We start from the raw sequence: 27,510 nt of genomic DNA, 5'->3' as shown, positions 1-27,510 counted from the left end.
CAACCCACCTTATCTTAAATGAAACTCTAAATGCAAACTTTTTGAAATATTAAGTAAACAAATCTGTATATAAAATTTCCAACTTTAGGGGAGCATGGTTCACCATGCCTGTAATCCTAGGAGGAGGTGGAGGCAGGGCGATTGGGGGTTGAAGGGCATCCTTGCCTACATAGAGAAAGGAGAGAGAGAGAGAGAGAGAGAGAGAGAGAGAGAGAGAGATAGAGAGACAGAGAGACAGAGAGAGAGAAACACAGACAGACAAAAAGGAAGGTGGGAATTCCAGATATAACAAAAAATGCAAGTTAATAATAACTTCTAAGTAAAGTTTGGTAATCTAAACATGAACTAGGATAAGCGGTTCCAGGGAGTTCAAAATTATGATTAAAATCAGTTAGTAAAAGGGTTGAAGCAAAACATCCCTCTTTCTCATAAGGCATTTGCTAGCATATAGTCAGGAATATTAGTACTTATTAACAGCACTAATATTCACAATAGTGGAAATATTTTAAATATTATTATAAATGTATACAGAGCATAGTGTGTACCTGGTACTGTTCTGAGCCCTAGAACCGTCATCAACTCATTAAAATTTCCCAATAATCCTACTAGATAAGCATTTTATCATTATCACTATTTTACAGAAGAAGAAACTGAAGCTCAGAGAAGAGTAAGCAGCCTGCCTTGATAATGGCGAAACCAGGATTTGGACTTGGGAATCTGCTCCAGAGCTTTGACTTTGACCAGTAGAGTCCTCTTAGCTCAGGCATTGCACTGGGGAATTGATAAAGGGGGCTGATAGTGTTTCCGAATAGATGACACCAGACCAAGGGAGATAAGTTGTTTAGATATGTGAAGACAAAGGGAGAAACTAAGTCAAACTGTGCCTGATGAAAGGTTTAAAAATCCTGTACTGTCCACAGCAGTGAGGCTGCTGGGTGGTCTGGATGCAAGATGACTGCTGCCCATCGGTTCCTCCTGGTCCAGGTGACCTCTGGGGGCCTTGCAGAACTAATGTCTTGGGAAAATCACAAGTATTTGCTCAGAGTCTTTTATGACTTAGCTTTCTGGATGTATGCCAACTGTCCACAAGTTGGCCATGCTATGATGGCTGCTGATAACTAACCTTTGATTGCATGTTCAATTCATTCAGTATTGTGAATTTGTCTTTCTTTATGGTGCTTTTTAATCTGACTATCAAAGGGTTCATGAACTGTGGAGCCAGGTTGCCTGGTATTGCATGTTGGCTTTGCCACTCTGAGCACGTTACTTAATTGTTCCATATCTATGGCATGGGGAAACTAACCTGATTCACAGAGTTATTTCGAATATTAAAAGGTTAATATATATAAAGGATATACAGCAACAACTGACAACTAGACATTTTGTTTTTATTATTATTATTGAAAATGATGGTAGGTGATGAAAATATTTGTTTCAACATTTGAGATATAATAGACTATAGAAATCTGTGCTAAAGAAATGAATTTTGTCCTATATTTTGCAGGCCTGTACCATGCTCCTGTGGTCCTGTGAATTGGACTTGGCTGATGTCATTAGTCTGAACATTTTCTAGTGGGTGTGTAGACATACAAGGAGTGTGGCACTCAGAACGTAGCCCCACTCTCCACCACATACCAGCTAAGGGAATTCTAGATAGCTTTAAGAACTGAAGTATTATCAGTAATTAGACACTGAGTTTTGAGAAAGAAGAATCTTTATGTTATTTAGCCAGAGTAAAAGAGAATCAAGTCTGAACTGAGATAATTGGAATTCTCTTTCTGTTCCTCATTTTTGTTCTGGAGATTTTAGAGATGAAGCAGTGTCTTGTCCTGTACCTGCTGTTCTTCGGTGCTTTACCCAGATCCTGATTATAACTAAGCATCTAGTTCATGCTCTGTGCTCTGTACAAAGCCATCCGCAGCATCCCAGTCAGTCCACACTGGTCACAATCACATGTAGAAACGGAAATTCTCACACCCTTTGACAATAATGCATGGGTTGTATTGTTCATTGGTTATCTGAGATTGTTAGCCTTAGAACTCTCTATAAAACAGTCATTCATTTAGTCAGTGACTAGGTATTTATTGAGAGCCTCTGCAGGTCTTGCTGATGGGGAACAGGAGGGGTTATTGGTTGTTTTGGACACATCGTGTCTATATAAATACTGGTATATTTAAACTTTAGTAGAAACCAAAGCCTTCTCAGACAATCCCCTCAATTATTCTCCTTAGGAGAAGGGACAGTGTAGGACATACCAAGATTTGCATTTTTTAATGGATATTGCTCACTATAACTAGCTCCCTGAAACTTGGTTGATATAATTAGTCTCAATGTTTTCCAGTGGGACAGAAAGAATGGCATGAAAATTATACTAAGATGTTAACACAGGTCCTCTTTCTTAGACAATTGAATAGAAAGTTTGTTGAGCACCGACTGTGACCTAGACACTATACCAGTGGCTGGGGACACAGAGTGACACCTAGTCTTCATAGAGGGGGCTGGCCTGCCAACAAATGACTTAAGGAGCTGCTAGGCCTGGAGTTAGCCAGACACAGGCAAGAAACCCTTGGTCCAGCCTGGTGATGGAAAGGAGGGAAATCAGGTGTGAGAGAGTGGGAGGTGGGTCTGCCAGTCATGGCGACTGTATCTCAGGCAGACTTTGGCCCTAGAGGGAGAGTGGAGAGGATCCTGTTGGAACCCTCTCGGAGTGGCTGATTTGCCTGCGACTTTTAGATTAAAGTGGAGGAGACTTCTGTTTCAGATGATTGTCTGTGCCCTTGAGACTGGGCCTCCCAGTTTGAGGAAGGGGCGGCTGTTATCTACCACTGTGAGTTCAGCCCTGGACCACCGTGTGAGAGAAGGGCTCTGGGGGATGTGGCGCATTCCAGAAGGATCCCTGGGCCGCAGCCTCTGCGCCACACCCTTGGCGGGTCCAGGTGTGCGCCCTCCTGGCGGAGGGGGGAGCCCGGCCGGGTGAGCGCATTTACAGCTCGGAGTGCGCTGAGTGTGTTTGTCTGCCTCGGAGGGCTGGGTCCTCCTTGTTCACAGGTGAGTCACGCCCCGAAACACCGGCTCTCTTCCTGTCAGGACTGAGTCAGGTAGAAGAGTCGATAAAACCACCTGACCAAGGAAAAAGGAAGGCACAGGGAGCGCTGAGAAGTTCCAGCCCAGCGCTCGGCAGCACCCTGGGGAGGCTCGGCCCGGCCATGCCCGCGCTCTGGCTGCGCAGCAGCCTCTGCATCTGGCTCCTCCTGCCTGCAGCCCGGGCCACCTCCGGGACGGAAGGTGAGTGCCTCCCATCACAGCCCCAGGCTGGGAACTTGCCTTTCTCTGCAGACTGTGATGGCTGAACTCTCTTCCCAGGATTCTCACTTTGCCTGGGACCTCTGCCCAGCGCCCTTCTCCCTGCTGGGCCTTCTCCAGAGATGGGTTTAAAAGTGACAGTAGTATTAGGCAAAGCTCCGCGATTTCAAAACCACGAAGCCGATAGGTTGTGCCAAACGAGGTTTTCCTTAGTCTAAAATTGTTCCTCTTAAATTTCTTACCTTTCTTTTTTCTTTTTACCCCAGGGGCCCCGTTTAATCAGTAATAAGCTGGCACATAAATTGTTCGCTCACTGTGTACTTACTAATGGAAGTTGGGTGAGAACTTTACCACCATACAGATTGAAAAGGAACTTCATTAATCCTTCTATCATTCGTGTTTCATTTTTGAGACAGGGCACAAAACCGTAAGAGTTTTAGTAATACTCATAACTTCTGCACAATGTTACCTCTTACAATAATTTCACTTCCCAGGCATGTATTGGACTCCGATGTCTATGCTATTAATCTTAGGACACCAGTGACTGTCATGTCTTGAGAAGTTAAGTTCATGTAAACAAAGCTTTCTGAGAACCTAGCAACGGTTGCCCATATGCATGTCTCAGCTAAGAGGACACATAAGGCTGGTTTTCCATGTCACTTAGCTCTAGCTGAGATGTTTTCCTGTATAATTATCTTGACTTTTCACATCCACGTTTATGTTGTTTCTTGCACCTGGTGGCCTTCCAACAATCACTTCCATTGGACCCCAAGGCCACAGTACATCCATTACAGTCCTTTTCTCTTTTTCTAACATACCTTTGGAAATCCACACCGCAACTCTTGACTATGTTTTAAAAACCATGTATAATTGCCACACATACAAAAAGAATAACTGTGAAATAAACAAGCATCTTACTTTTCTTGACTGTAGTAACCATTTCATTGTTTGTATCAAAACATCATGTTGTCCACCCTTTCACCAGAATTGCTTAGCTGTTCATATATCTTGTCCCCTATTTAAATCTAAATCTCATGTTAGGACCCCAAAGATGGATTTGAGAGAGGGGTCATTGAACATCTTTGCTCCTCTTCTCAATGCGATTACAATAAATAAATCTCCTTTTTCTGCTTTTAAAAAAAAAAAAAAAAAAAAGCCCATCATGTTGTATACCTTAGACATATAAAACATTTTTTTAATGTATGAAAGTGGTCATGTTGAGTAGGCTCCCTTACAGTTAGAATAAATTAGTTGAAACCTATTTGAAAACATCCTGATGGCAAAAATGGTCTGAATATTAGAATTAAAGTAATTGTTTATGAATCAAGCCCTGAGAGTCCCACAATTTAAAAGGCAAGACTTTGGCAGTGTGTTTGCACAAGGCCACACAAGCAGCTATTGGCAGTGACAGAGCTTTTGATCCAAGCTTCATAGGTTGGGGCTTTTTGATCACATTATAAGAGAAATTATATATATATATATGTGTGTGTGTATACATATATATGTATGTATGTTTTATAAGGTAAGTAATTATTGCAGCAATTTCCCTCTTGGCTATAATTAAGTGTATATGTGTGTGTTGTGTTCAATTACAAAAATAAACACGTAGTATACCATCAGTTGTTTAATAAACTCAGACTCTGAGAGCACATAGCTGGGACTCTACTTTCTCATGGTTGGACTTTGGTGTATGAGCTTGTTTTTTGTACTCTCCCCTTCCTTGGAGACAGACTGCTCAAGGTATACATTCCTTCTTCAAAGGCTTCATTTGGGGGCTCAGTGAGAATATGAAAGGTTTGGCATTATAGTAGAGTACTCCTAGTCTTCCATTGATGGGACACTGGGACAGGAGCTGGGCTGAAAGTGTGGTACCTGCTCTGATGCAGAGTGACAGTGACCAATCTGAGGGTCCTGTGGGCTGCACCTGTGGACTGTGAGACTCTGAAACAGTAATGTTTCTTCCTGGTTGTTCCTTGTGGGTGAAATTATGGTAAAGATATAATTACCAAGACTTTCAGGGTTGATCTCAGCTAAAACACAGGCTTTAGAGTCAGCCTGACCTGGCAAAAAAAAAAAAAAAAAAAAAAAATTGGCTTGTTCATTTGGTAATGCCTTGTTAGTAACTTCCCAGGCTCTCATACTTGTGTTTGTTGGACTGTTACATGTACTGTGCATGCTTGTAGACTCGGTGAAAGGTTAGTTACTGTAAACTGCCTTGCACAGCTGGGTCCATATTTCTTTAGAAAGTCTGGAGCCAGAAGCACAGGCGCAGTGATTTCAGATGTTCAGGGATCAGTAAGACAAAGACTCCCTGTTGGTATATGAGGCTTGGTGGGAGAGACTGTGTCCTATGTCCCTAAAGGTCTGGATCCAGGGGAGACATGGCTGCAGATGAGCAAGATGCAATTAGGAATGTGACTAGTTTCTGAGTTTCTGTAGGAAAGCTGCTCAAGGGCCCAGAGAGTGGAATGAAGTGAGGAGAGCCACGTGAAAGGCCATTGTAGGGACTGGAGAGATGACTCAGCATTTAAGAGCACTGGCTACTCTTACAGAGAACCTGGGTTCAGTTCCCAGCACCCAATGGCCACTAACAACTGTCCATAACGCCAGTTCCAGGAGATCCAATGCTCTCTTCTGACCTCCGTGGGCATTGCATGACACAGGTGCACTCACATATGTACAGGCAATACACTCATACACATAAAATATAAATAATAAATAAAATATATTTTTAAAAGCCACTTCAATAATCCAAGTGAGAGATGATGATGGTAAGACAGCTAAGAAGAAACAGACTACAGAAACTCAGAGTACAACCTAAAGAACCTGGTGATTCTCTAAGTGTGTATTAGATGTGTGAGTATCATTCAAGATAGAGCTAAGACTTCAGGCTTGTGTGATTGGTTAGACAATGGTGCCATTAAAGGAAATGAAGACTTAGAAAGAAAGGTTAGATTTGAGATGGAAGTTCAGTGGTGAGTGGAGAGGGGAGGGGGAGAGGCGGTTCCTGTGGGGATCTGTTGAATTTGAGATGCAATTGGAATTTTCTAGTAGTCCCAGAAAAGAGCTGAAATTGTGCTTTTGAAATTTAGAAGAGAAATTCGAGATATGAATTTGGGAACCCTTAGGTGGAAAGCAAAGCCCAAACCACAGATGAGATCACCAAGATGTGGAGGTGGAAGAAAGTTCAGTGCTTACAAAGGAGCTAGAAGAGCAGTGGAAGAGAATGGAGAGGGTGAGCCATGAGGATGGGGAGAATCAAGACAGATGAGCATTTTGTTGCTCAGAGGAAGAATTTCAGCAACACAAGATAGCTGGCATCTGATATACAACTATGTCTCTACACAAAATGAGGACTAAACTGACACTGTCCAATTCAGACCTCATGTGAGCTTTAATGTGCTTTTTTTAGACTGGTGAATTCAGAATACGAGATTACTACAGACTTTAGTTTCTCAGTGCTATGGATAGAAGAAAGGGGAGGGTTCACACTTATTTTCTGCATCTCTAAAATGAGACTAGTAAACTGTGATTATTACATGTAAATTACTTTATACTTTACCTGCTGAGTATATGTCCAATATCATTACTAGTGCAACTAACCTAATACTGGTTGTCGATATATTGCCTTCTGAGGTGTTTGTGGTTTCTTTGTTTGTTTTTTGGTTAAGATAGCTCAGGATGGCTGCTGTCTACCAAATGCTGGGATTATAGGCTTGTGCTACTGTGCCTGGCTGCCTTGTGAATTTTGAATAGTGAATTCTTTGTTTTTGTTTTTTGAGACAGGGTCTCCCTACATATCCCTGAGTGGCTTGGAACTCATTATGTAGACCAGGCTGGACTGGAACTCACAGAGATCTACCTGTGTCTGCCTCCCAAGTGCTAGGATTAAAGGTGTGTACCACTCTGCCCAGCTTAATAGTGAATTCTTTGAGGGAGCTTGAGATAGTCAACTTTCTTTTCTTTTAAAAAATTTACTATTATTATTATTATTATCATTATTAGTGTGTGTGTGTGTGTGTGTGAGATGTATGTGGGCATGCCAGGGTGCATGTGTGGAGGCCAGAGGGCTCCCAGTTCTCGCCTTCCAGTTTTTATGTGGGTTCTGGAGACCAAACTCAGGTTGCAAGGTTTGCGTTACAAGCGCCTTTACCCATTGAAGTACTTTCCTGGCCCGCGTTAGTCAACTTTCTGCTACTATAAGAAAGCACCTGAGAAAAATCAACTTATAAAAAGAAGAAATAGGGACAGGGGAGGTGACTCTGTGGGTAAAGTGCTTGCTATGTGAGCAGCAACCAAATGAAAGAGTCTGTAACCCCAGTGCTGGGGGCAGGCAGAGACAGGGCTGGCTAACTAGCTAGTATAGCTGAAATGGCAAGCTGCAGGCTCAGCTAGAGACCCTATCTCAAAAACTAAGGTGGAGAGTGATGGATGAAGGCACCAGAAGTCAACCTCTGGCCTCCACATGCACATGCATGGGCATGCATAACCACACCCACCACAAATACTGCTTCCCATATACACACAAAAGAGGGAAAGATTCATTTTAAGTCACAGTTTTGGAGGCCTCAGCTCTTGGTTGATTGGTTCCACTGCATCGGGCCTGTGGTAAGGTGGTGTGTCATGGTGGGAAGTCATGGTCAGCGAGCTACTCAGCTCACGGACACTGGGAAGCATGAAGGACAGTTAGCGGGGGAGATAGGGCGTAGAGGAGGAGGGGGGGGGTGGATGTAGTGCGAGGGGGGGAAGGGGGGGGGGAGAGAGAGAGAGAGAGAGAGAGAGAGAGAGAGAGAGAGAGAGAGAGAGAGAGAGAGAGAGAAGGCCAGGGTCCTCAAATTCCCAAGGGTCTGCCCCCAATGGCCTAAGACCTTCCTTGAAGCACCACCTCTTAAAGGCTCAGCCACCTCCCTCAAATCACCATGGGCTGGGGAACCTAGGACTTCCAGAGCAGGGCTTTTCTTTCCTCTCCTCTCATCAGCCCAAGGAAGGTGATCAGCAGCCCTCCTGCTCTGGCTGACATGTGCCCCAAGACTCCCTAACAATGCAGGTACAGCACTTGACAAAAACCTAAAGTGGCTTGGAATTTCAACATTGGACCTCATGTCAGTCCTTCTGCTTTTTGTCCTTTACTAGAATACATCGCATACAGATTTATCAAATTTACTGCTTCCTAGAACATTCCCAAAACATGTAAGGTGGCACTTTCCAGTAGAAAGTGACTCACTCATCTCTTCCTCACAAAAAAACATTTTGACCAGGCCAATTTGATTATGAAAACATTTAACAGTATATATATATATATATGGTAGTTGTCTCATGTTTAATTTAGTAAATTAGTCACACAGATATAAAGTCACAAAATGTATAAAATAACATACTTAGTCTTGATTTGTTCATATTTCATGAAATAATTACATTCTTTGTCTCCATCCATCCTCAGAATTAAAGTGCTTGTTATTCCTAAAGCTCCTTTCACGATTTCCTACTTTAAATGAGTTGAGATACAATCCCATGAATATTTGAATATTTATTTATTTATTTGTTTTGAGATAGGGGTCTCACTGTGTTGCCCAGGCTGACTTTGACTCATGAACCCGTTTCCTCTGGGATTATAGGTGTGAGCCACTGTGCCTAACTTTGAACCTCTTTGTGATGTCCTTCAAAAGTACTAAATTCTCAACACATTAAAGAGGTTTAAAATTTTTTGAAGTGCTCTTTGTGATCTTTATAGTACAGTCACCTTGAACTACCATGACTTTCAACACTCATGAATGGGGGATAAGGACGGTTTGTTGTGTTAGATGGCTTGACATTTTTCTTCATGGGAACTATCCAGTGTATTGCATAAGGTCATTTAGCTTATTGTCTTTCCCAAATAATACTTAAATAATTTAATATTTAAATAATTGAGAAAGTACCCTATAATATGTAAGATTTTTAAAAGGACTTAAGTGTAGTTCTTCTTTTTTTTTTTTTTTAACCCTAAGTGATAAGTTTGATAAAAATAAAAGCCTTCAGTTTATATTTAAGTCTGTATAGTAAACAGGAATGTAGAATTGGGTTGGAATGTGAGCTGGGAATTCCTATGCAGGTGTAAATTCTAGTATCCTGAATTGGACAAAGCCATTGGTTTAGCTCCAGTGGGTCCAAGAAATTGCTGATTTGTGATCGTGTTTATGTGAAAGTCAGGACATGAAATTACGGTGTCGAGGCAGTCCTGGGAATATGTTTCCTGTTTAAGCTCTTAGTTGCTCAACCATACTGACATTTGTTTTTCCTGGGGGAAATTTGCAAGGCAAGGACAAGACCTGAAATATGGATCTCAGACCAGCGCAGCAATAGGAGCTCCATTGATTCTGGAATACTCTAATTTAGTCACAAATGATGCCTACCAGATTACTGAAGCATTCCTGGGCCTCTGTTGTAACATAAACCCCAGATAGGTGATGTAATGTTTGGATTGACTCCAAAGCCGAAAGCTGTCTTTTTCAGTATCTGTGGGTGACTGTGTCTGCATACGTCCCTCCCTGCTGAACAAACATATGCTTCTTCGTGTTACAGCCATAAAATAGAAAAGAGTGGTTGTTCCTCCAACATCGGCAGACTCAGAGATCAGATCTTACCTTCTGTTGTTTGAGAGGCAGGATGGTGATCACCTAGCCAAGGGTCTACATAGCCTGGACTTTTTCAGGGTTTGCACACAAATTCCAGAATCCCAAATATATCTTTTCTAGATTTTATTTTTATTCATTGTGAGAATATGAATTTCCATATTTGAAAAGAATCAAATTACAGCCAAATCACTTCCCACAACTAACTCAAAAAGTAGACAAATTATCAAAACATTGAGCTATACTTATGTAGAAAACTTTTTATAAAAAAGAGATTTACATTTCTCCTTTATTTCGTAGATTTAAATGGCTTATCATGGTCCAGTACAAACCAGCACAGAAACAACTCTTCATTCTGGAATAATATTTAGTCATACAGAACTAAATGACAATGTATCATAGAACTAAATGAGAGTGGACTTTGAAGGTTTTCTACACAACCTCTTGTTTTATAAAAGAGGAAGATGATGACCAGGGAGGTAAAGTAATTGTCTGGATTCTTCTAATTGGTCATAGCCAAGCTGGGTTCCAGCAGGTATGAACTACTTATGACTGGGAAGCAGAGGCACCAAAGATGGCCTTAGATAGAGCCCTAGAGTTAGTAATAGGACCAGGATTCAGTTATCACATGATTGTTCAATTCAAGATACCTCCTTGGCTCATTTCTCATTCTTTAAACTGTATTTCTAATAACATATCATCCTTTTTCATTATGAGGGAATTATAGATGGTTTTCTTAAGATTTCATTTTTATTTTTATTTATTTATATGCATGTATTTCTGAGTGTATATATGCCATGTGTATGGGTACCTATAAAGTCTAGAAGAGGGTGTTGGATCCCCTGGAGTAGGAGGTTATTGGTAGTTGTAAGCCACCCCTTGTGGGTTCTGAGAACTGAACTTGGGTCCTCTAGAAGACAATAAATGCTCTTAACCACTTAGCCATCTCTCCAGCCCCTTATTTTTTATTCTTTTTATAGACTTCCATTTTAAATTAATTTGGGGGGCTAGAGATGACTCAGCAGTTAAGAGTACTGACTTTTCTTCCAGAGGATCCAAGTTCAGTTCCAGTACCCATGTTAGGTGGCTCACAACTCGCTGTAACTCCAGCTCCAGAGAATCTGGTGCCTTCTTCTGGCCTTCTTGGGTACCCTCACACACATGACATCCACATAAACATAAGTTAAAATAATTTAAAAATCTTTAATTTTCAAGCTTGTTGAAATTTGATCTGTGTCTGTAGTTGGGATGTCTAAGTCCTGTCTGTTTATAAGTCTATCTGTGTATGTGAGTCAAATATAGTACTCTTTCCTTTAAAAAAAATCAGAGCACAACAGATTGAAACCAAGCATAACTTTGGTTTCTGGGCCACTGGCAAGAGAACAGAGTTCAAATTACCAAGTGATCTCCTTTCTTTGTTCAGTTCTGGTGTCAGATTCTCATGCAACTTAGTATTGACTAAGTGGTTTTGTTAAAAAATAAAACAATGGGCTGGCAGTGTACCTCAGTTGGTAGAGCGCTTGTCTGGCATGTGTGAGGTCCTAGATTCAAATGTCTAGAAGATAGCCAAGGGGTGATGCTAAGCCTTTCTGTCTTATCCAGCGCTGCTCTTCACTGGTTGTTGACCTTTTGAATCTATATGTGCGTAGTTGTGTCTAGAGCTGGTTTTTCTCTTGCTGCTACAGACTATTGAGGGCTTTCAGGAATGGGTCTGTTTCATGGCTAGAATGTTGACCTCATAAGATGGTTGGCTATTTCACACCAATACCAACTTTGTTTTGGTAAACAGGAATTCTCAGTGTTTAAAGATCATTTCTCATCTCAGATAGCCTGGTCTATTCTGCTGTAACAGTGGATCTAATAGCAATCCCAACCTGTGCTTTGCCTTATCCAGGAAGCAGTACCATGATAGGCGATCTTTGTCTGCAGAACTCTTAGACGACCAGAGACGCAAGGCCACAGCTAATGTGACTGAGAAGCAGTAGTCATGTTCCCCCTACTGAGGTATAGGCTATGGTGGAGTCTTCGTGGTTCAATCTCTGCTTGGGATTTTTGTTACTTCTCTTTGTGGATGTATAATGGTAGTTGGGCTCCTAAAAGCCCACTAATTCCTTCTTCTGAACTCAAGCAACACAGGTTTGATTTATCTTTTTCAAGTAGGATTATTTTAGAAAACAATCTTTAAGAGAGATGTCATAAATACAGTTCATGGACTGGAAAGATGGCTCAGTGGTTAAGGGCATTGGCTACTCTTGCAGAGGACTCAGGTTTGATTTCCATCTCCCACATGATGGCTGACAATCATCCATAATTCAGTTCCAGGGGAATTCAGTGCCCTCTTCTGACCTCCATGGGCATCACACAACATGGGTACACTTACATACATGCAGGCAGTACACTCATACACATAAAAATAAATACAATATTAAAAATACATTTCATACACATTTTCCCAACCTTGTAAATGCACAATAATTACTATTATTCCTTTTTCTAAAACTCAGAATAATAATAGTCCACAATAAATACAGATATATCTAAGTATTTGTAAAGAGATATAGTGATAGTCAAAAATTGTAGCTGATCTCTTTGTATGAAAACATACTGATCCTAAAAGCAGTAAAATGTTTAAATAGAAATATTCAACAGGTAACTTTTAAAGGAGCTAACAAAACATCAATTTACATGAGTGGACACCCACACTTAATGTAAACTCCATTTATCTTCAAGAGCCATTTCCATACATACATCAGAATTTTTTTACTTTTCTTTGTTCAGACTCTTTTAAAAAATGATTTCTTGGGCTGGAGAGATGGCTCAGTGGTTAAGAGCACTGGCTGCTCTTGCAAAGGACCTGGGTTTGATTCCCAACAGCCACTGGAACTCCAGTTCCAGCAGATCCAATGCCCTCTTCTGACCTCTGTGGGCATTGCATGACACAGGTGCACTTACATACATGTTGGCAGTACACTCATACACATAAAAATAAAAAAAAAATTTAAGTGATTTCTTTCCTTTTGGTCACCTCTTGCTGGATTGGACTCTTTTATTTTATTATTTCTTTTATTTCAGCTGCTTCAGAAAGAGGCACAGGACACCTTTTTCTGGGCGATTTAGGAAATGCTCAACGAGCACTGTGCTCTTTGAATGTACTCAAATACCTTTTCCATATTCTAATGTTTCTTTATAGGGAGCCTCCTATAAATAGAGAAATCTCTTTCTGTGATCACAGGGCTATATGTAAGTGGCTGAGTACTTTGTTAGTGTGCGTGCGTACATGCGTGTGTGTGTGTGTGTGTGTGTGTGTATGTGTGTGTGCATGTAGAGGTCAGAGGGCGACTTTCAGGAGTTGGTTCTCTCCTTTCAACATGTGGGTCTTGAGGATCAAACCAGGTCCTCGGGTTTGGTAGCAGGTGCTTTTACCTACTGAGCCATCTTGCTAGGCTGTGAATGGCTGATTTTTTTTTAACTTAAAAAAAATTATTGAGAATTTCATACATGCATATAAGGTGTTTTGATCAAATCCATGTCCGCTCCCTCCCTTCCAGTTCCTCCCATATCTCCCCATCACTTATTCCTGACAACTTCGTGTACTCTTTCTTTCTTTCTTTCTTTCTCTTTCTTTCTTTCTTTCTTTCTTTCTTTTTCTTTCCTTCCTTCCTTCCTTTCTTTCCTTTTTGTGGCACTTTTTGCTACTCTAATATTCCCCCCTCTGAAGAGGTAACCCTAAAATCTTTTAGGGATTAGGTAAGTGCTCCCAAATACTTTCAACATTTTTGTCCTTTGGAGCAGAGTATATTGCTAAGAGGCCCAAGGACATTTTGACTTTTAGCCAAGAAACTGGCTACTTTTCTTTGAGGTCTTTTTACCCTAGCTGCCTAGCCAATTCCTACCTCTTATTCTTATAATAATGGTTGAATATTTTTATGTAGCTCCTTACCCACAAACACTTAATGAGAGTCTCTATACTATGACTGAAATTGGCTGCCTTGCCTTTGGTGGTGCTAGGTGTATCTCTTGTGTTCTAGTCTCTTCCCTTTCACCTCTGAACGCACTCAGACTGAGCCCTCAGGTCCATACCCTCATGAAGTTCCTTTGCTTGTCAAATAAATTTGATATCCCCTCCTCCCTATGTAGCAGGATGTTTCCCTTTCAGCATTGTCTACTAGAGCCCTGTGTCCTTGTGGGACAGTTTGGGAGGCACCTCCAGGTGCGGTCTCCAGGTCACCAGACTGAGTCACTTGCAGCCACAAGCATGATTCCAAGCCTAAGTTGTGACATATGTATAATGAACTCTTAGTGAAAATAGGTGCCTTCTTTTAACCCGTAATCATTCAAAAGGAGAATGTGATCAGCATTTCATTGACTCTTGGTGATTTTGGATCACTAATGAGATTTATCCATGTTCTGTCATTCAGAATTGCTTGTGTGATTAGATAGCCAAGTTCTCCCAGACCTCTGCAGTGCTTCTTACAGTGGCGTTACCCACACTGTGTGGACAGCAGATGGATCAGGCAAGGGGTGGACAGTGGTTCAGGCTGTGCTGGCATAAAACATGGCTGCAAAATAAAGTGAGAGAGAAAACTGAATTCAATTAAAAATCTCAGCCAGGAGTGGTGGTGCATGCCTTTAATCCCAGCACTCAGGAGGCAAAGGCAGGAAGATCTCTGTGAGTTCAAGGCCAGCCTGGTCTACATAGTGAGTTCCAGGCCAGCTGGGGCTACTGGGAGACCCTGTCTCAAAAAGACCAAAAAAAAGTCACCCATACTCTAATTATAAAGCATATTGTGTCATTCATTATAAGGATTAAACTGGGACCAGAGATTCACACATTAAACCATAAAGTTCAAGACCATTTCGAATGATGAAATGTTCAGATTTTGTTTTGTTTACTCAAACCAAGGAACATATTAAATGTTAAAAAGAGAAGCCTCATAGAGGAGGTTTTAAAACCAGAAAATCTTTATAAATATTTTCATTATCACATATTGGTAATGTTCTCATTTTGAGTAGCTCAGATTTGAAGACTGCTTTTTGCAAACAAGATCATAGATTTCAAGACCTTGGATACCAAGTGGTGGATGATGGGTATATTTTCCTTTGGACTTCATAAGGAATATGCAATTTGAATATTTGCAAAAATAAAAATTTAAATACGTTAGTATATATGACTATTGAAAGGCCATTTTTGATCATTGCTTTGCACTGCAGATAACCTCCAGCAGAGTTTTTAGAAGAGAGTATACTATTCTCAACTTGAACCTCATCCACCAAGTTCAGCCTGGGTGGACATCTTATTGAAAGGCCTCATTACAGCTGCGTTCACTAAGGTGACAATTGCATTTGTGAATATAAAAGGCTGCTAGTTCAGAGGAGGCCAGTCCTTTGACTCTGGAGTAGGGAAAGGTGTCCAAGAAAGTAAATTATCATTTAATTTTTAGAGTACTTCCTTTGAACAAACAAAAAGAAGGAGCTGGTTGAAAATTTTAACCCTAAATTACCTCTCCTTACTGTGGTTTTCCTTTACAATGTGAAGATTTTAAGAGGCAGAGTAAAGAACCATTTAAACTAAAAAATATAAGTCAGGCCTAGTGGCAAAGTTCTGTAATACTAGGTACTTGGAAGGATCACAATTTCAAGGCCTGCTTGGCCTAGTGGCAAATATAAGCCAGGCCTAGTGGCAAAGTTCTATGATACCAGAAATAAAAGCCAGGCCTAGTGGCAAAGTTCTGTAATACCAGAAATATAAGCCAGGCCTAGTGGCAAAGTTCTGTAATACCAGCTACTTGGAAGGATCACAATTTTAAGGCCTGCTTGTGCTATAGAGCAAGTTCAAGACCAACCTGGGTAATTAAGCATTATCTTGTCTCAACATGAAGAATGAATAAAAGGGCGGCTCAGTGATAGTCACTTAGTCATCTATTTTCAGTCCTCACTACTACAAAATAAACAAACAAACAAATGAAAAGAATGAGAGAGATGAGGCTGCCCCAGTTGTGAGCACTATATGAGACTAGGCTAGAAAAGTAGGATCAGACCATGGCAATGTGAAGGAGCTCTAATGTTTAATATAAAAGGACAGTAAAGGCATCAGAAAGTTTTTAGCAGACAAGAATTGATAAAGTTTGTATTTTGACAAGATTTTATGTCTACAGAGTGAATGGAGGGACACGAGGAGCTTCATGGAGTCTAGTCAGGAAGCTGTAGCAAGTATAAATTGTTCAAGATTGGATCCAGGATGGACATAGTAGAGCCAGACTTGGATGGATTTGAGCTGTTTGGTTGGTTAGAATCCAGTGTGGACGGGCTACTGGCAGGTGAGGGAGTTGACAGGACTGTGAGGTTAGCCTCCAGGCTTCTGACTGGAAGCATGAAAACGAAGTTTTGTTGATAGTGTCATTTATTTGCTTATTCTTTTAGTTTTTATTTTTAAGATTTATTTTTACTTATGTGTACCGGTGTGTCTGTGTACTGTGTGTGTGGGTACCTGTAGAGGTCAGAAGAGGGCACCAGATCCCCTGGAGCTGGACTTACAAATGATTGTGATCCATTCAACATGGGTACAGGAACTGAACTTGGGTCCTCAGGAGGAGCAGCAAGTGCCTTTAACCACTGAGCCATCTATCCAGCACCTATTTGTTTTTCTGAGATAAGGTTGTCACTATGTAGCTGAGGTTGGCTCTTCAAAGTCTAGTTCTACTGTCTCAACTTGCCAGATGCTAGGATTACAAGTGTGTGCTACCCTATCTGGTTTATGAGTTTATTTTTAAACAGATTTTGTCCAAAGAGTACTGAGATAACCAATTGGAGAAGTAGAGTGGATGAGTAGACATGTGTGCTTGAAGTTGGGGATGAAGCTTGGGTCAGGGCCCTGTGATGAAATGGCAACACCTATGGTGGTTATAGAAACCCTTGCCTTGGATCATCAGGAGAGATTTAAGAGTAAGAACTGAGTCTTGAGGAACGAACATTTGCAGTTGGAGGAAGGGATTCAGCAAGACTTGGTTGGATAGGTCCAGTGCCAGGGGGAAACCTGGCAGCGTGACATCATAGTGCCCAAGAGTTTTATAAAAGCAGGGGAAAGATTAGATGTCTCAGAAAGGGAACACAGAGTCCAAAAGGCAGGAGGGGAAACACAAGGCACACACCTCCCTAAATAAGGAAGAGAACTGAGTGTCATCTTTAAATGTTCCTACTTGGATTCAGTCACAGGAGATCACTGTAACTTATTATCCAGACATGTACCAAGCAGCTGAAAGCAGCAGGAGCAGCAGGGCTCTGAGTAACATTGGCCAGCACACGCTGTCAGGTTCAAACTTGAAGCCTGAATTCCTAGCTCCTGAGGTAGTCCCGCACAGCACACCCAGCAGGCTGCCCCATCAGTACCTGCTGAGCTCATGCTGTCAACCAGCCATACACTCCTGCCCCTCCTCCTCCTCACAGCCTTGGTTTGCTGCCCTTCCAGGGGTTCCTGTCTCACAGAACAGGGAAAGATGGCAGCTCTGGGCCAGAGATAGCTCATCTGGTGTGAGAGGCAATTTGCAAGAAGGTCCCAGGCCTTCCTTTAATTGAAAATACCTTCCTCTCATGATTCTTTATTATTCGCCTTGGGCTTTTTTATGTCAAAACAGTAGCTGGGGTTTTTTTGTTTTTGTTTTTGTTTTTGTTTTTTTTAACAATGAATGCCATATGGAAACAACATAATTTTGTGTATTGTATTTGGGAAATTTCTGTGCAGTACCAGGTTGCAGGGAGGGGATGCTAGGGTCTTGTGTGCATGCTGGCACATGCAGACAGTGTACTACTAAGCCAAATCCCCAGCCCTATGTTGGGGAAAATTTCCAAATGGGTGCCTGGACTTCTGGGAGAATTCTATATGTTCAGAGTCCATTCTGTCCTTCCACCATGCAGATTCCAGGGATTGAACTCAGGTCATCAGGCTTGGAGGCAAGCACCATTACCCACTGAGCCATCTCACTGGCCCATTTGGCTTTTCTTACAATCAGACTGCCTATATTTCTCTGTGTGTCTCCTTTGTCTTCCTTCCTTCTTCCATCCATCCATCTAGCCAGCCAGCCATCTATCCCATCCATTCTAATAATCACAGTGCCAAGCACTGTATCAGGTGCCATCGTAATACAGATTTGAGTATTTCTAGATAAATTGAGTACTATCCACAGATATGATGATGTAAGACAGCAGTGGTGAGCGCTGTGATCCAGCTATAGAGAATGTGGGGGGCATTCAGAGAGGAGAGGCAGCTGCAAGCTACCAGCAGGGAAGTGTATAATCTGATTTGTTTCTTTGTTATTATTTTATGTGTATGAGTGTGTTGCCTGCGTGCAGGTAGGTGCACCCGTGTCATGTGATGCCCATGGAGGTCAGAAGAGGGCGTCAGATTCCCCTGGAACTGGAGTTTTAGACCGTTGTTAGCCACCATGTGGGTGCTGATTTGTTTCTTAGAGCATCCTGTCAGCTCTGTGGAAATGGTAAGAACAGAGGTAGCAAAGAGCTCAGGAGTCTGGAATTCATATAAAGATCTACCTGTTGGGGCCCAGGGAATGAGAGAGAGAGAGAGAGAGAGAGAGAGAGAGAGAGAGAGACTGACTTTTGAAAAGAGTTTGTATTTTTTCATTTTGTTGTCTTTAAAGCATTAAAAAGCACAATGGTTTCACACACTGTACGAAGATGGAAATTAAATCAGCTGAGTGGATATACTATTTGTTTTTGTAGGGCTTGTTGTCGTTGTTTGGGATTTTTTTTTTTCTTATTTGTTCTGTTTTTTGGCCTGCTATACAGATCAGGCTGGTCTCTAACTTGCTGCAGTCCTCCTGCCTCAGCCTCCTGATTTTGGGGAATTCAAATCATGAGCCACCACACCTGGCTCAAAACATACTTTTAAGTTTAGAACAATAGAAAGAGGAGTCACCTAACATCGAGATCGTAGGTGTGCCAAGTTATTACAACTTCTGGTAACTGCTTGCTCCAAAAGAGTAATCTATCTCTTATGGGAAATTTTAAGAGTCCTGAATGAACCGTATGCAGCCACTGATGGTGACTATTCCACAGCCTTGCCCCAAGTACAACCCTAGGAAATATTTTGTTTCCTTTCATTCTCCTAAGTCTGTGGCTTGGAAACAGCCTTTGCCCCTTGGCTTCCTGTCCTGACTTGTTGGAGACCATGTTTAGTGAGTGGTGGGAGTGCTGGGAACAGCCCAGAGGGATTCTGTGCTCCCAGCTCCATTGTTAAAGAGGGTTTCCAATTCCTTTGATCTGATCTCCTGGTGAGTGTGGGTGGTAGTGGGTGGGCCAGCTGGTGTCTAGCTGCCAGGCTTTGCCTCCTAAGAAGCACCTTGAGGGTCAGTGTGCTATTACAGTTATCATTATAAGTCATATTTAAGCACCAAAAAAGCAGCACACAGCACAGTCAGACACAGTTGCCACCCACACTGCACTAGACTTTCAGAATTCTGTGAAAATCTGTGTAAAATGATTCTGCTTCAGAGTGTTTATTTAGGGCCTGAGGTGAACTTGATGAATTGCGTTCCCTTGGCTGTGGGGAGAGCCTTGCTGGCTGCCAGGACATGGGAGTTGGAGTGACGGGACAGAGAAGAGAGGATAAAATTTGAAGAGATGTTTCTCGTTTGGAAAGAACAGGACATGAATGTAGGCAAAGAAAAATAACGACGGGGACGTACCATTGCTGCCAGCGCAATTTTGAGTCCTACTTTCAGGATTTGAGTGTCATTTTTGTGTTTTCTTTTTCTTTTTCACATTTATTTGTTTGTTTGTTTTTTGTGGCAGGGGCCCATATGCCACAGCACATGTATGGAGGTAAGAAACAACTTCCAGGAGTTCATTCTCTCCCTCCACAGTGTGGGTTCTAAGGATCAAATTTAAGTTGTCAGGCTTGGTGTCAAAGCACCTTAACTTGCTGAGCCACCTTGCTGACCCTATTTTTATATTTTATGATGTAATGATATCTTTTTCTATTTTGTTTTTTTTTGTGTGTGTATGTTTTTCGAGATAGGATCTCCTTGTAGCCCCAGCTGGCCTGGAACTTGCTATGTAGATCTCTTATGGAGATCTGCCTGCCTCTGCTTCCCAAGTGCTAGAATTAAAGGTGCGCATCATCGTGCTCCCTGATATCTTTTTGAGATTCTTTGTGTGCATGTATGTATGTGTGTTTGTGTGTGCATGCATGTGTACACATGTACATGTAGAGACCAGAGGACAGCGTTGGGTGTTACTCCTGAGGAGTAGTCCACCTTGTTTCTTAAGACAGTTTCTCATTGGCCTAGGACTCACTGACAAGACTAGGTTTGCTGGCCAGTGAGCCCCTGGGATCCACCTGTGGGGTTACAAACACAGACTGCCACACTTATCTTTTTTACTTGGGTTTTGAAGATCAAACTCAGGTCCTTATGCTTATACAGCAAGCACTTTACTGACTAAGCCCCTGTAATGATAGCCTTATTAAAATGTTTTTTTATTTTATGTTTATGAGCATTTTACCTGCATGTATTTAAGTATACCACATGTGTACAGTGCCTTTAGAGGTGCGACGAGGGCATCAGGATCCCCTGGAGCTAGAGTTCTGGACCATTGTTAGCTGCTATGTGGGTGTTGGGAATCAAGTGTGGATCCTCTAGAAGAAAGCAAGTGCTGTTTACCATCTCCCCAGCCTCCTGTAATGATATTTAATGAATTAATTAATTAATTAGGTCTTTTTGAGACAGGGTCTCCCTGTAGCCCCAGCTGGCTTAGAACTCACTATGTAGACCAGACTGGCCTCGAACTCACAAGGATCTGCCTGCCTCTGCCTCCCAAGTGCTAGAATTAAAGATGTGTGCCACCATACCCAACTGTAATGATATCCTAATGCCAACTCCTTGACGCAGGCCTGCTCATAGGGAAATTGGAAAACATGGATAATATGGTGTTTGATAACATATATATATATATACATATATAATATCATCTTTGGCAAAATATAATATTAGTAACTCCCTTTGATGAAATCTTGCTGGCTCATAAAGTGTTAGTGTCTAAGCACCCAGTACAGTCTATCTGTTGGATGATAAGTGACATTTATTAAATCAATGAAATGAAGCCAGGTATCTGTAATCACATCTGTAATCCCATTACTGGGGAAGCTGAGGTGAGAGGATTGCCACAGGCTAGGCTACACAGTGAGTTTCTGGCCAGCCTGGGTTATAGACCAAGACCGGATCTCAGAAAACCATACACACACACACACACACACACACACACACACACACACACGAAATCGAGACATTGTACATCTCATTGGCTAAGGACAGAAGAGGGAAGGCTAAAAGAACTGGTGAAACAAAAACCTATCAATGTGCCTAGGCTTGGTGTCATATGCCTCAAATCTCAGCACTCGGGAAGCTGAGGGAGGAGAATCTCAACTTTGAAGCTAGCCTAGGCTACATTGTGAGTCCCTGTCTCAAAATAAACACAACAAAAATCTACCGTTGATGTGCTTTGGAAAGAAAGGATTTACCAGAAAGGGAAAAAGAAAAATTTGCAGTCTGCACTAAAATGATAGGCAATAAAAAATAGTTTGGTAGTTTTATGTTTGTGGTAATTTACTAGCAAATCATTGTACCCAGTAAATAAATGAACAGAGATCATAAGCCAGACAAGTATTACTATAGAAATAAAACAGTAACCAGGCTGTCAGGCAGTGGTACACGACTCTAATCCCAGTATTCAAGAGGCAGAGACAGGTGAATCTCTGTGAGTTTGAGGCCAGCCTGAACTATATAGTAGGTTCCAGACCAGACAAGGCTCCATAGTGAGGCCCTGTCTTAAAACAGTAACAGCAAAACAAAAAACAAAAAAGAAAACAATAACAGCAATAACAACAACAATAAAAACCTAGTAACCAGGATATAGCACTTTTCAACCTTCCTATCCTACCTGATTACCCATCCCATCTTTATATTATGCTTGTATGCTGTTTCCTATATTTCTCCTTAATAAACATCACTATCTTGATGTAGTCTGTACATATTACTATCTGCCACCCCGACCCCCTGTGAAGGGCTGGGATATCTGCTAGCTTTGTTTGCTGCTGGATCCCAGAGCCTGGAATGGCCTGATACATATTAGATGCCCGGTGTGTATTTGTTCACTGAATGGATGGAGGGAAGGTTTGTTGGCAAATGGCCTGCCGCTGACCCAGGGGATGTCCAAGACTCTCATCTTTGTTCTGTCATGTTCATTTGTGTCAAGGCCCCTGACAAAAGCTGGATGGCATATTTATGATGCTTGAAGCTGTTTCAAGTTTGGAAGAACAGCACCAAGTTTGCAAAATAAAAATGGAAAAAAAAAAATCCAAGCATAAACTCAAACACATCTACACGCAAGGGGAAAACTTCCCGTGGAGAGGAGCAGGAAGAGTGACCAATAATATGAGTTTTTATTTTCAATGCATGTCCAGATATGTGGGGGTGGATTGAGTTCTTTCAACGATAGAAACAGAAGGCATTGTCAGCGGTGGCTGGGGCTAGGGTTGGGTGCTTCCGGGTTCATGGCCTCTTATTTAAGGGAACTGTAATAAAAGCCCACACCCGCCTGTGAAAGCAGCGAGGAAACTTTATTGAAAGCAAAGCAACAGGAAAGACAGAATACACAAGAAGGGAGCATCAGGCCATAAGACTGAGATGCTTAAGGGCCCCAGTTATTTGGGGGGGCATCCTTTTATGGGGTTCAAGAGAAGGAAGAGTTTGGTTGCTAAGGGATGTAGCATTTCTCTATTTTGATTAATAAATTAGATTAATCATTTTTCCTACTGTGCATGTTCCTTCCCATAGTGTGTCTGATCTTAATCATATGCATGTCCAATTATGCATATGTGTAATAGAGTAGATTAAGGATTCTCCCTGTATATTCACTTGAGGACACAGTTTTGCCTTACTGTGCATTCCCCCAAAACCAGTTCAGGCTGGATTGGCCTTTCCATTCTTCATGCCCAGATACATTGGGAATATATTTGAACAGAAAGCATCTAAGTTTGATTTTTGTTACTGGAGGAGAAACATCTCATTGTCCAGAGAAAGGTACGCATGTAGCCACATGCAGGTGGGGGTCCAAGGTTGCTAGGTGCATTGTTTGGCGAGGGACCTGTGTACATAGTACATGTAGGTAAAGGTGCGAGCCTCTAAGTGCGTTATTAGAAGAAGGGTGCTTATAACCTGAACCAAGTAGAGTTAGGGTGTTAAACTTTTCCCCATGCTTGCCTGCCTCACACTTAAAGGCTTCCTTCCTTTCTTCCTTCCTTCCTTCCTTCCTTCCTTCCTTCCTTCCTTCCTTCCTTCCTTCCTCCCTCCCTCCCTCCCTCTTCCTTCCTTCCTTCCTCCCTCCCTCCCTCCCTCCCTTCCTTCCTTCCTGACTAGCCTGGAACTATGTATCCCATGTTGGCCAAGAGCTCCCTTTGATCCTTCCACAGCCTCCTGAGTGCTGTAATTACAGGTGTGAGCCGCCACATTTGACAACAGGGTTCCTAAAATTCAAAAGAACATCCACTTATTTGTTCATTTATAAACAGTAAACAACTGCCTTGGACCAGCTCCCAGGTGCTATGTGGTACTCTAGGGCTTTAGTTTTCCTATTTCCTGCCTGTTAGAAATAGACAGCCAAGGACAACACTTTGCCCTCCACACAGCTTTGTTTCAAAAAGAATATTTAAAAAAAATATTTTTTGGCAACCATTTAAAAGTCAATGGATTTCCTACACAAAGTGTAAATGGAAACACTCCAGTAGGCAGGCATTTACGCTGTGTGGCTGTAATTGACTGCAGGTGCATGCCATCTCCCATTCAGCCTCCTGACATAGTCTTCCCACCCGTTAGTCTACTCTTAGCTTGGCAGTGCCCTGTGGCAACCAGTGAGCTAGTTGGTAGGAAATGGTCCCAGAATGTAGACTTTCACAAGCTGTATTATGTCCTTTTATCAATCCCAATTGCAAGAATATTCTAGAATTTAAAGTATATATATACTTTAGTATATAGTGAGAATGAATAATCAAGTACACATCAATGACAGAAAGAATCATTCCACTCAAATAAATATGGGGTGAGCTTTCCCCTCATTCTCTGGGTGTGGATGTTTGAAGCCCCAATATCATATCGGTGCAGTTAATGTGACCCCAGCCCAGCTTGGTAACTTCGGAGTCCTGCAGGCATAGCTGCTGCTTAAGGATCCAGAATTCAAGGTTATTGCAGCTATATATTGAGTTCCAAGGCACCCTGGGTTACATGAGATCTTGTCTCAAAAAACTGTACGCTGGGGCTGGGGAGATGGCTCAGCGGCTAAGAGGCTGCTCTTGCAGAGGACCTGGGTTCGATTCCCAGCACCTACATGGTGGCTAACAATTGCCAGTAACTCTAGTTCCAGGGGATCCTACACCCTCTTCTGACCTCCATGGACATTGCAGGACATGGGTACAATTACATACATGCAGACAATACACTCATACACATAAAATAAAAATAAAATATTTTAAAAATATTATCTGAATTAGAACATCAGACCCGAAAGTGTGTAGGTACTTTGAGATGCTCCCAGAAGGCATCCTAGGTAGGAGGGGCACAGGTTGGTTGGATGATGCATCAGAACAGCCTCAGAGCGATGGTTGTCTGTTACATAATGCACGTGATAGGCAGAGCTATTCGTTGGTAGAAATTTCATAGCACATGACAGCTGTGTGGCACATCTGTGGGAGATTAAAAAATCAGTTTCATGAGTATTAGCTGGGAAAGACAGGGCTTGGCATCAGTTCTGTGAGAGAGAAAAAACCTGGGAGTTTGAATTGGGAGCAAATTCAATATACTATACACTTAATGAAATGCTGGTCTTCATCCCTAGAATGAAGGTATCTAGAACTGATATGATCTGAGCTATTGAGACCTTGAAGTGCCATAGTAAATTTTCATCTTTTTAATAAACGATGCTGAAAATTGGGGTTTGTTATTCAAAATTGTCAACAGTCTAGAAATCATGACTTTGAAGTGATTAAGAAGCCTGGAGGTGACAGGTGTCCATTTTAACCCCAATTTTAACCTGGAGAGGAGGGAGATGCCGTGGTGCCTTGTGCATCCAGAGGCTTCACTAATGTAACCCTTGAAGAAAAGTGAAGTTCATGTCTGTCAAATAAAAAAACTAACTAATGAGAAATCAGTAGGGATGTGTACGTGTGCTGTTTTCCAGGGAAGAATTAGAATACATGGTGAAAATCCCAGAGAGAAGTAGATTTAAGATTCTATTAAAAGTGATTTATAATACCAGGCATGGTGGCACATGCCTTTAATCCAAGAACTTGTGAGGCAGAGGCAGGTGGATATCTATGAACTTGAGGCCAACCTTGTCTACATAGTGAGTTCCAGGAGGACTGGGGCTGTGGGACACCCTGTCTAAACAACAACAACAAAATCAAAAAAATGATTTGTGGTCCAGTGAAATGACTCAGTGGGTAAAGACACTTACCACCAGGCCTGACTACCTGAATTCAATCCCCAGGACCTACATGGTGGAAGGAGAGAACCAACTCTACAAGTTGTCCTCTGACCTCCATAACCACCAAAAAATGAAATAAAGTGATTTGTATGGCCAATGCTAAGGAAGGACAGTGTATGGGTTTTCCCTGAAGTGTTTGTTTTACTAGATTAGGACAGATTCTAGAAGAGGCTGAAAGGGCTTCTGTTAGAGATTTAGTATTTAGTGCAGACCAGGTTTCTGAGAAGGAGGATAAAATGGAAAGACAAAGGCTTTGGAATCACACAGACCAGGGAACAAATTATGCCTTTACCATTGAGTGGTGTAGCATAAGACAACATACCTACCCTCTCTAAGCATTCTTTTTCCCATGCATTAAATGGAGATGTTAAAATATTCTTGTGAGAGTTAACTGAACTGGTGGATGTGAAATCCCAGAAACAGCGCTGTTTGACTGACAAGATGGTTTGGTGGGGAAAGGTGCCTGCCACCAAGCCTGAGTACCTGAATTTGATCCCTGTCCCACAGGGTAGAGAGAGAGAACTGATTTCCAGAAGTTGTCCCTTGACCTCCTCCACCTGGATGCAGTTTCTCTCTCTCTCTCCTCTCTCTCTCTCTCTCTCTCTCATAAAAAAGAAAAAAGAAAGAAGGAAGGCAGGGAGGGAGGGAGGAAGGGAGGCAGGGAGGGAGGGAAAGGAAAGAAGGGAGGACGGAAGGGAAAGGAAGGAAGGAAGGAAGGAAGGAAGGAAGAAGGGAAGGAAGAAAAGAAAAAAAGGTAAAAAAGAGTAGCTCTGGGTAGATGTTACCGACTTAGGGAGCCAAAGTTTTTTAGCAACACTTTTGTGGCTTTAGTGCTGGGCACAGGACTTGCACAGGACAGCTGCTCAGTACACAGGGCACCTTTGTTGGCTTTATGGTCATGGCCCTGGGTACTCTAGAAACAGCCTTGCATGTACCAAGTCCTCATGGCCAACAAAAACAGCGTGCATAGCAGAAGGTAAGGGGGTTTGGTATCAGACTGCAGCTCTTTATTGTGTGAAGCTTCTTCACCTTTCTGAGCTGCCTTTTCTCCCGTCTCTTCTGAGAGAGTAAAAGAGAGCTCACACAAAGGCATTGGCTGGCCTTTTCACAGAGGATCCTCTTAACCATGCTGGGAGGCTGACCTGCTCTGAATTTGTAGAAGAAGCAGCAAGATTCAAAAGTCAGAGCGATTTGCTCAAAGGGGTAGGGATGTAGCCCAGGGGTAGAGTGCTTGCCTAGTATATATAAAGCTCAAGGTTTGACTTGAAGCCACACATCCAGGAAGGAAGGGAGAGAGGGAGCAAAGGAAGGAGAGAACTGACAATTTGCCCTAAGAGATGGTTCAGTTCTTTTGGCTTCATCTTTTCTTGTAAACCATGATTGAAACATCTTGTGTCTACTGTGTGCCAGATATTATGCTAATTATATCTATGTGTGACCACGTTGGGTATTTAGACCCCCAAACAGAGTTGGCTGACATTGTTTCTTTAGAACATTTTCAGGATGAGCTTTCCTGGACATTTGGTGAAGGTCATTATTCACTGGGCCATGGTCCTCTTTGATACCTGACTTTGGGAGGGACATACAAGGCACAAATGAGGAGAAGGAGATACTGGTCCAGACTGTCACATCAATCAGTCAGCCTTGTCATCATGGTTGCGTGTCTTCAGGAGGGTTACCAGTGCTGCTAGACAGTTGGGCCAGGTTCCACGGCTGGAAGTTCTCAGGTCTTTTCCAGCCTGTTGACATGGTCTGTTGGTTTGCACAATGATTAAAATGAATTCTTTGAAAATATTTAAATCATGAGTTTTCATGAAAAGTATATCACCCAAGCCCTTTGGCTTCTCTTATGTAATTGCATAGTGTGGTAACCCTGAATTCATGTTTCCCAGACGACAATCACTCCAGCACTGTGTAATTGCTGCTTCCTGTAAGTGGAACAAGAGTCTCATTGTCCCCAAATGGGCCATGTCACTCTCTTTTCATTGACAAATTTAAATTAAATGTAGTAACCCATGCACAGTTGATATTAATAAAATCGCCTGCAAGA

The 27,510-nt window shown here is 42.0% G+C and overlaps 1 protein-coding gene across 2 annotated transcripts in view; it reads left to right on the top strand.

The window, feature by feature from the left end:
• Positions 1-3,100: 3,100 nt before the first annotated feature.
• Lamc2 (laminin subunit gamma 2) overlaps positions 3,101-27,510 on the top strand; it is a 72,056-nt gene continuing 47,646 nt past the window's right edge. For both annotated transcript variants that reach the window (XM_008824305.2, XM_017795898.2), the window contains exon 1: positions 3,101-3,285. In XM_008824305.2, the coding sequence (XP_008822527.1) occupies positions 3,207-3,285 (79 nt within the window). In that variant the 5' untranslated portion in view covers positions 3,101-3,206. The remainder of the gene's footprint in view (positions 3,286-27,510) is intronic.

The sequence above is a fragment of the Nannospalax galili genome, unplaced genomic scaffold, assembly GCF_000622305.1.
Source record: "Nannospalax galili isolate Female #2095 unplaced genomic scaffold, S.galili_v1.0 scaffold227, whole genome shotgun sequence".
Taxonomy (NCBI): domain Eukaryota; kingdom Metazoa; phylum Chordata; class Mammalia; order Rodentia; family Spalacidae; genus Nannospalax; species Nannospalax galili.
The sequence above is the reverse complement of the archived record's forward strand: the minus strand, read 5'-3'. Positions and strand labels throughout refer to the sequence as shown.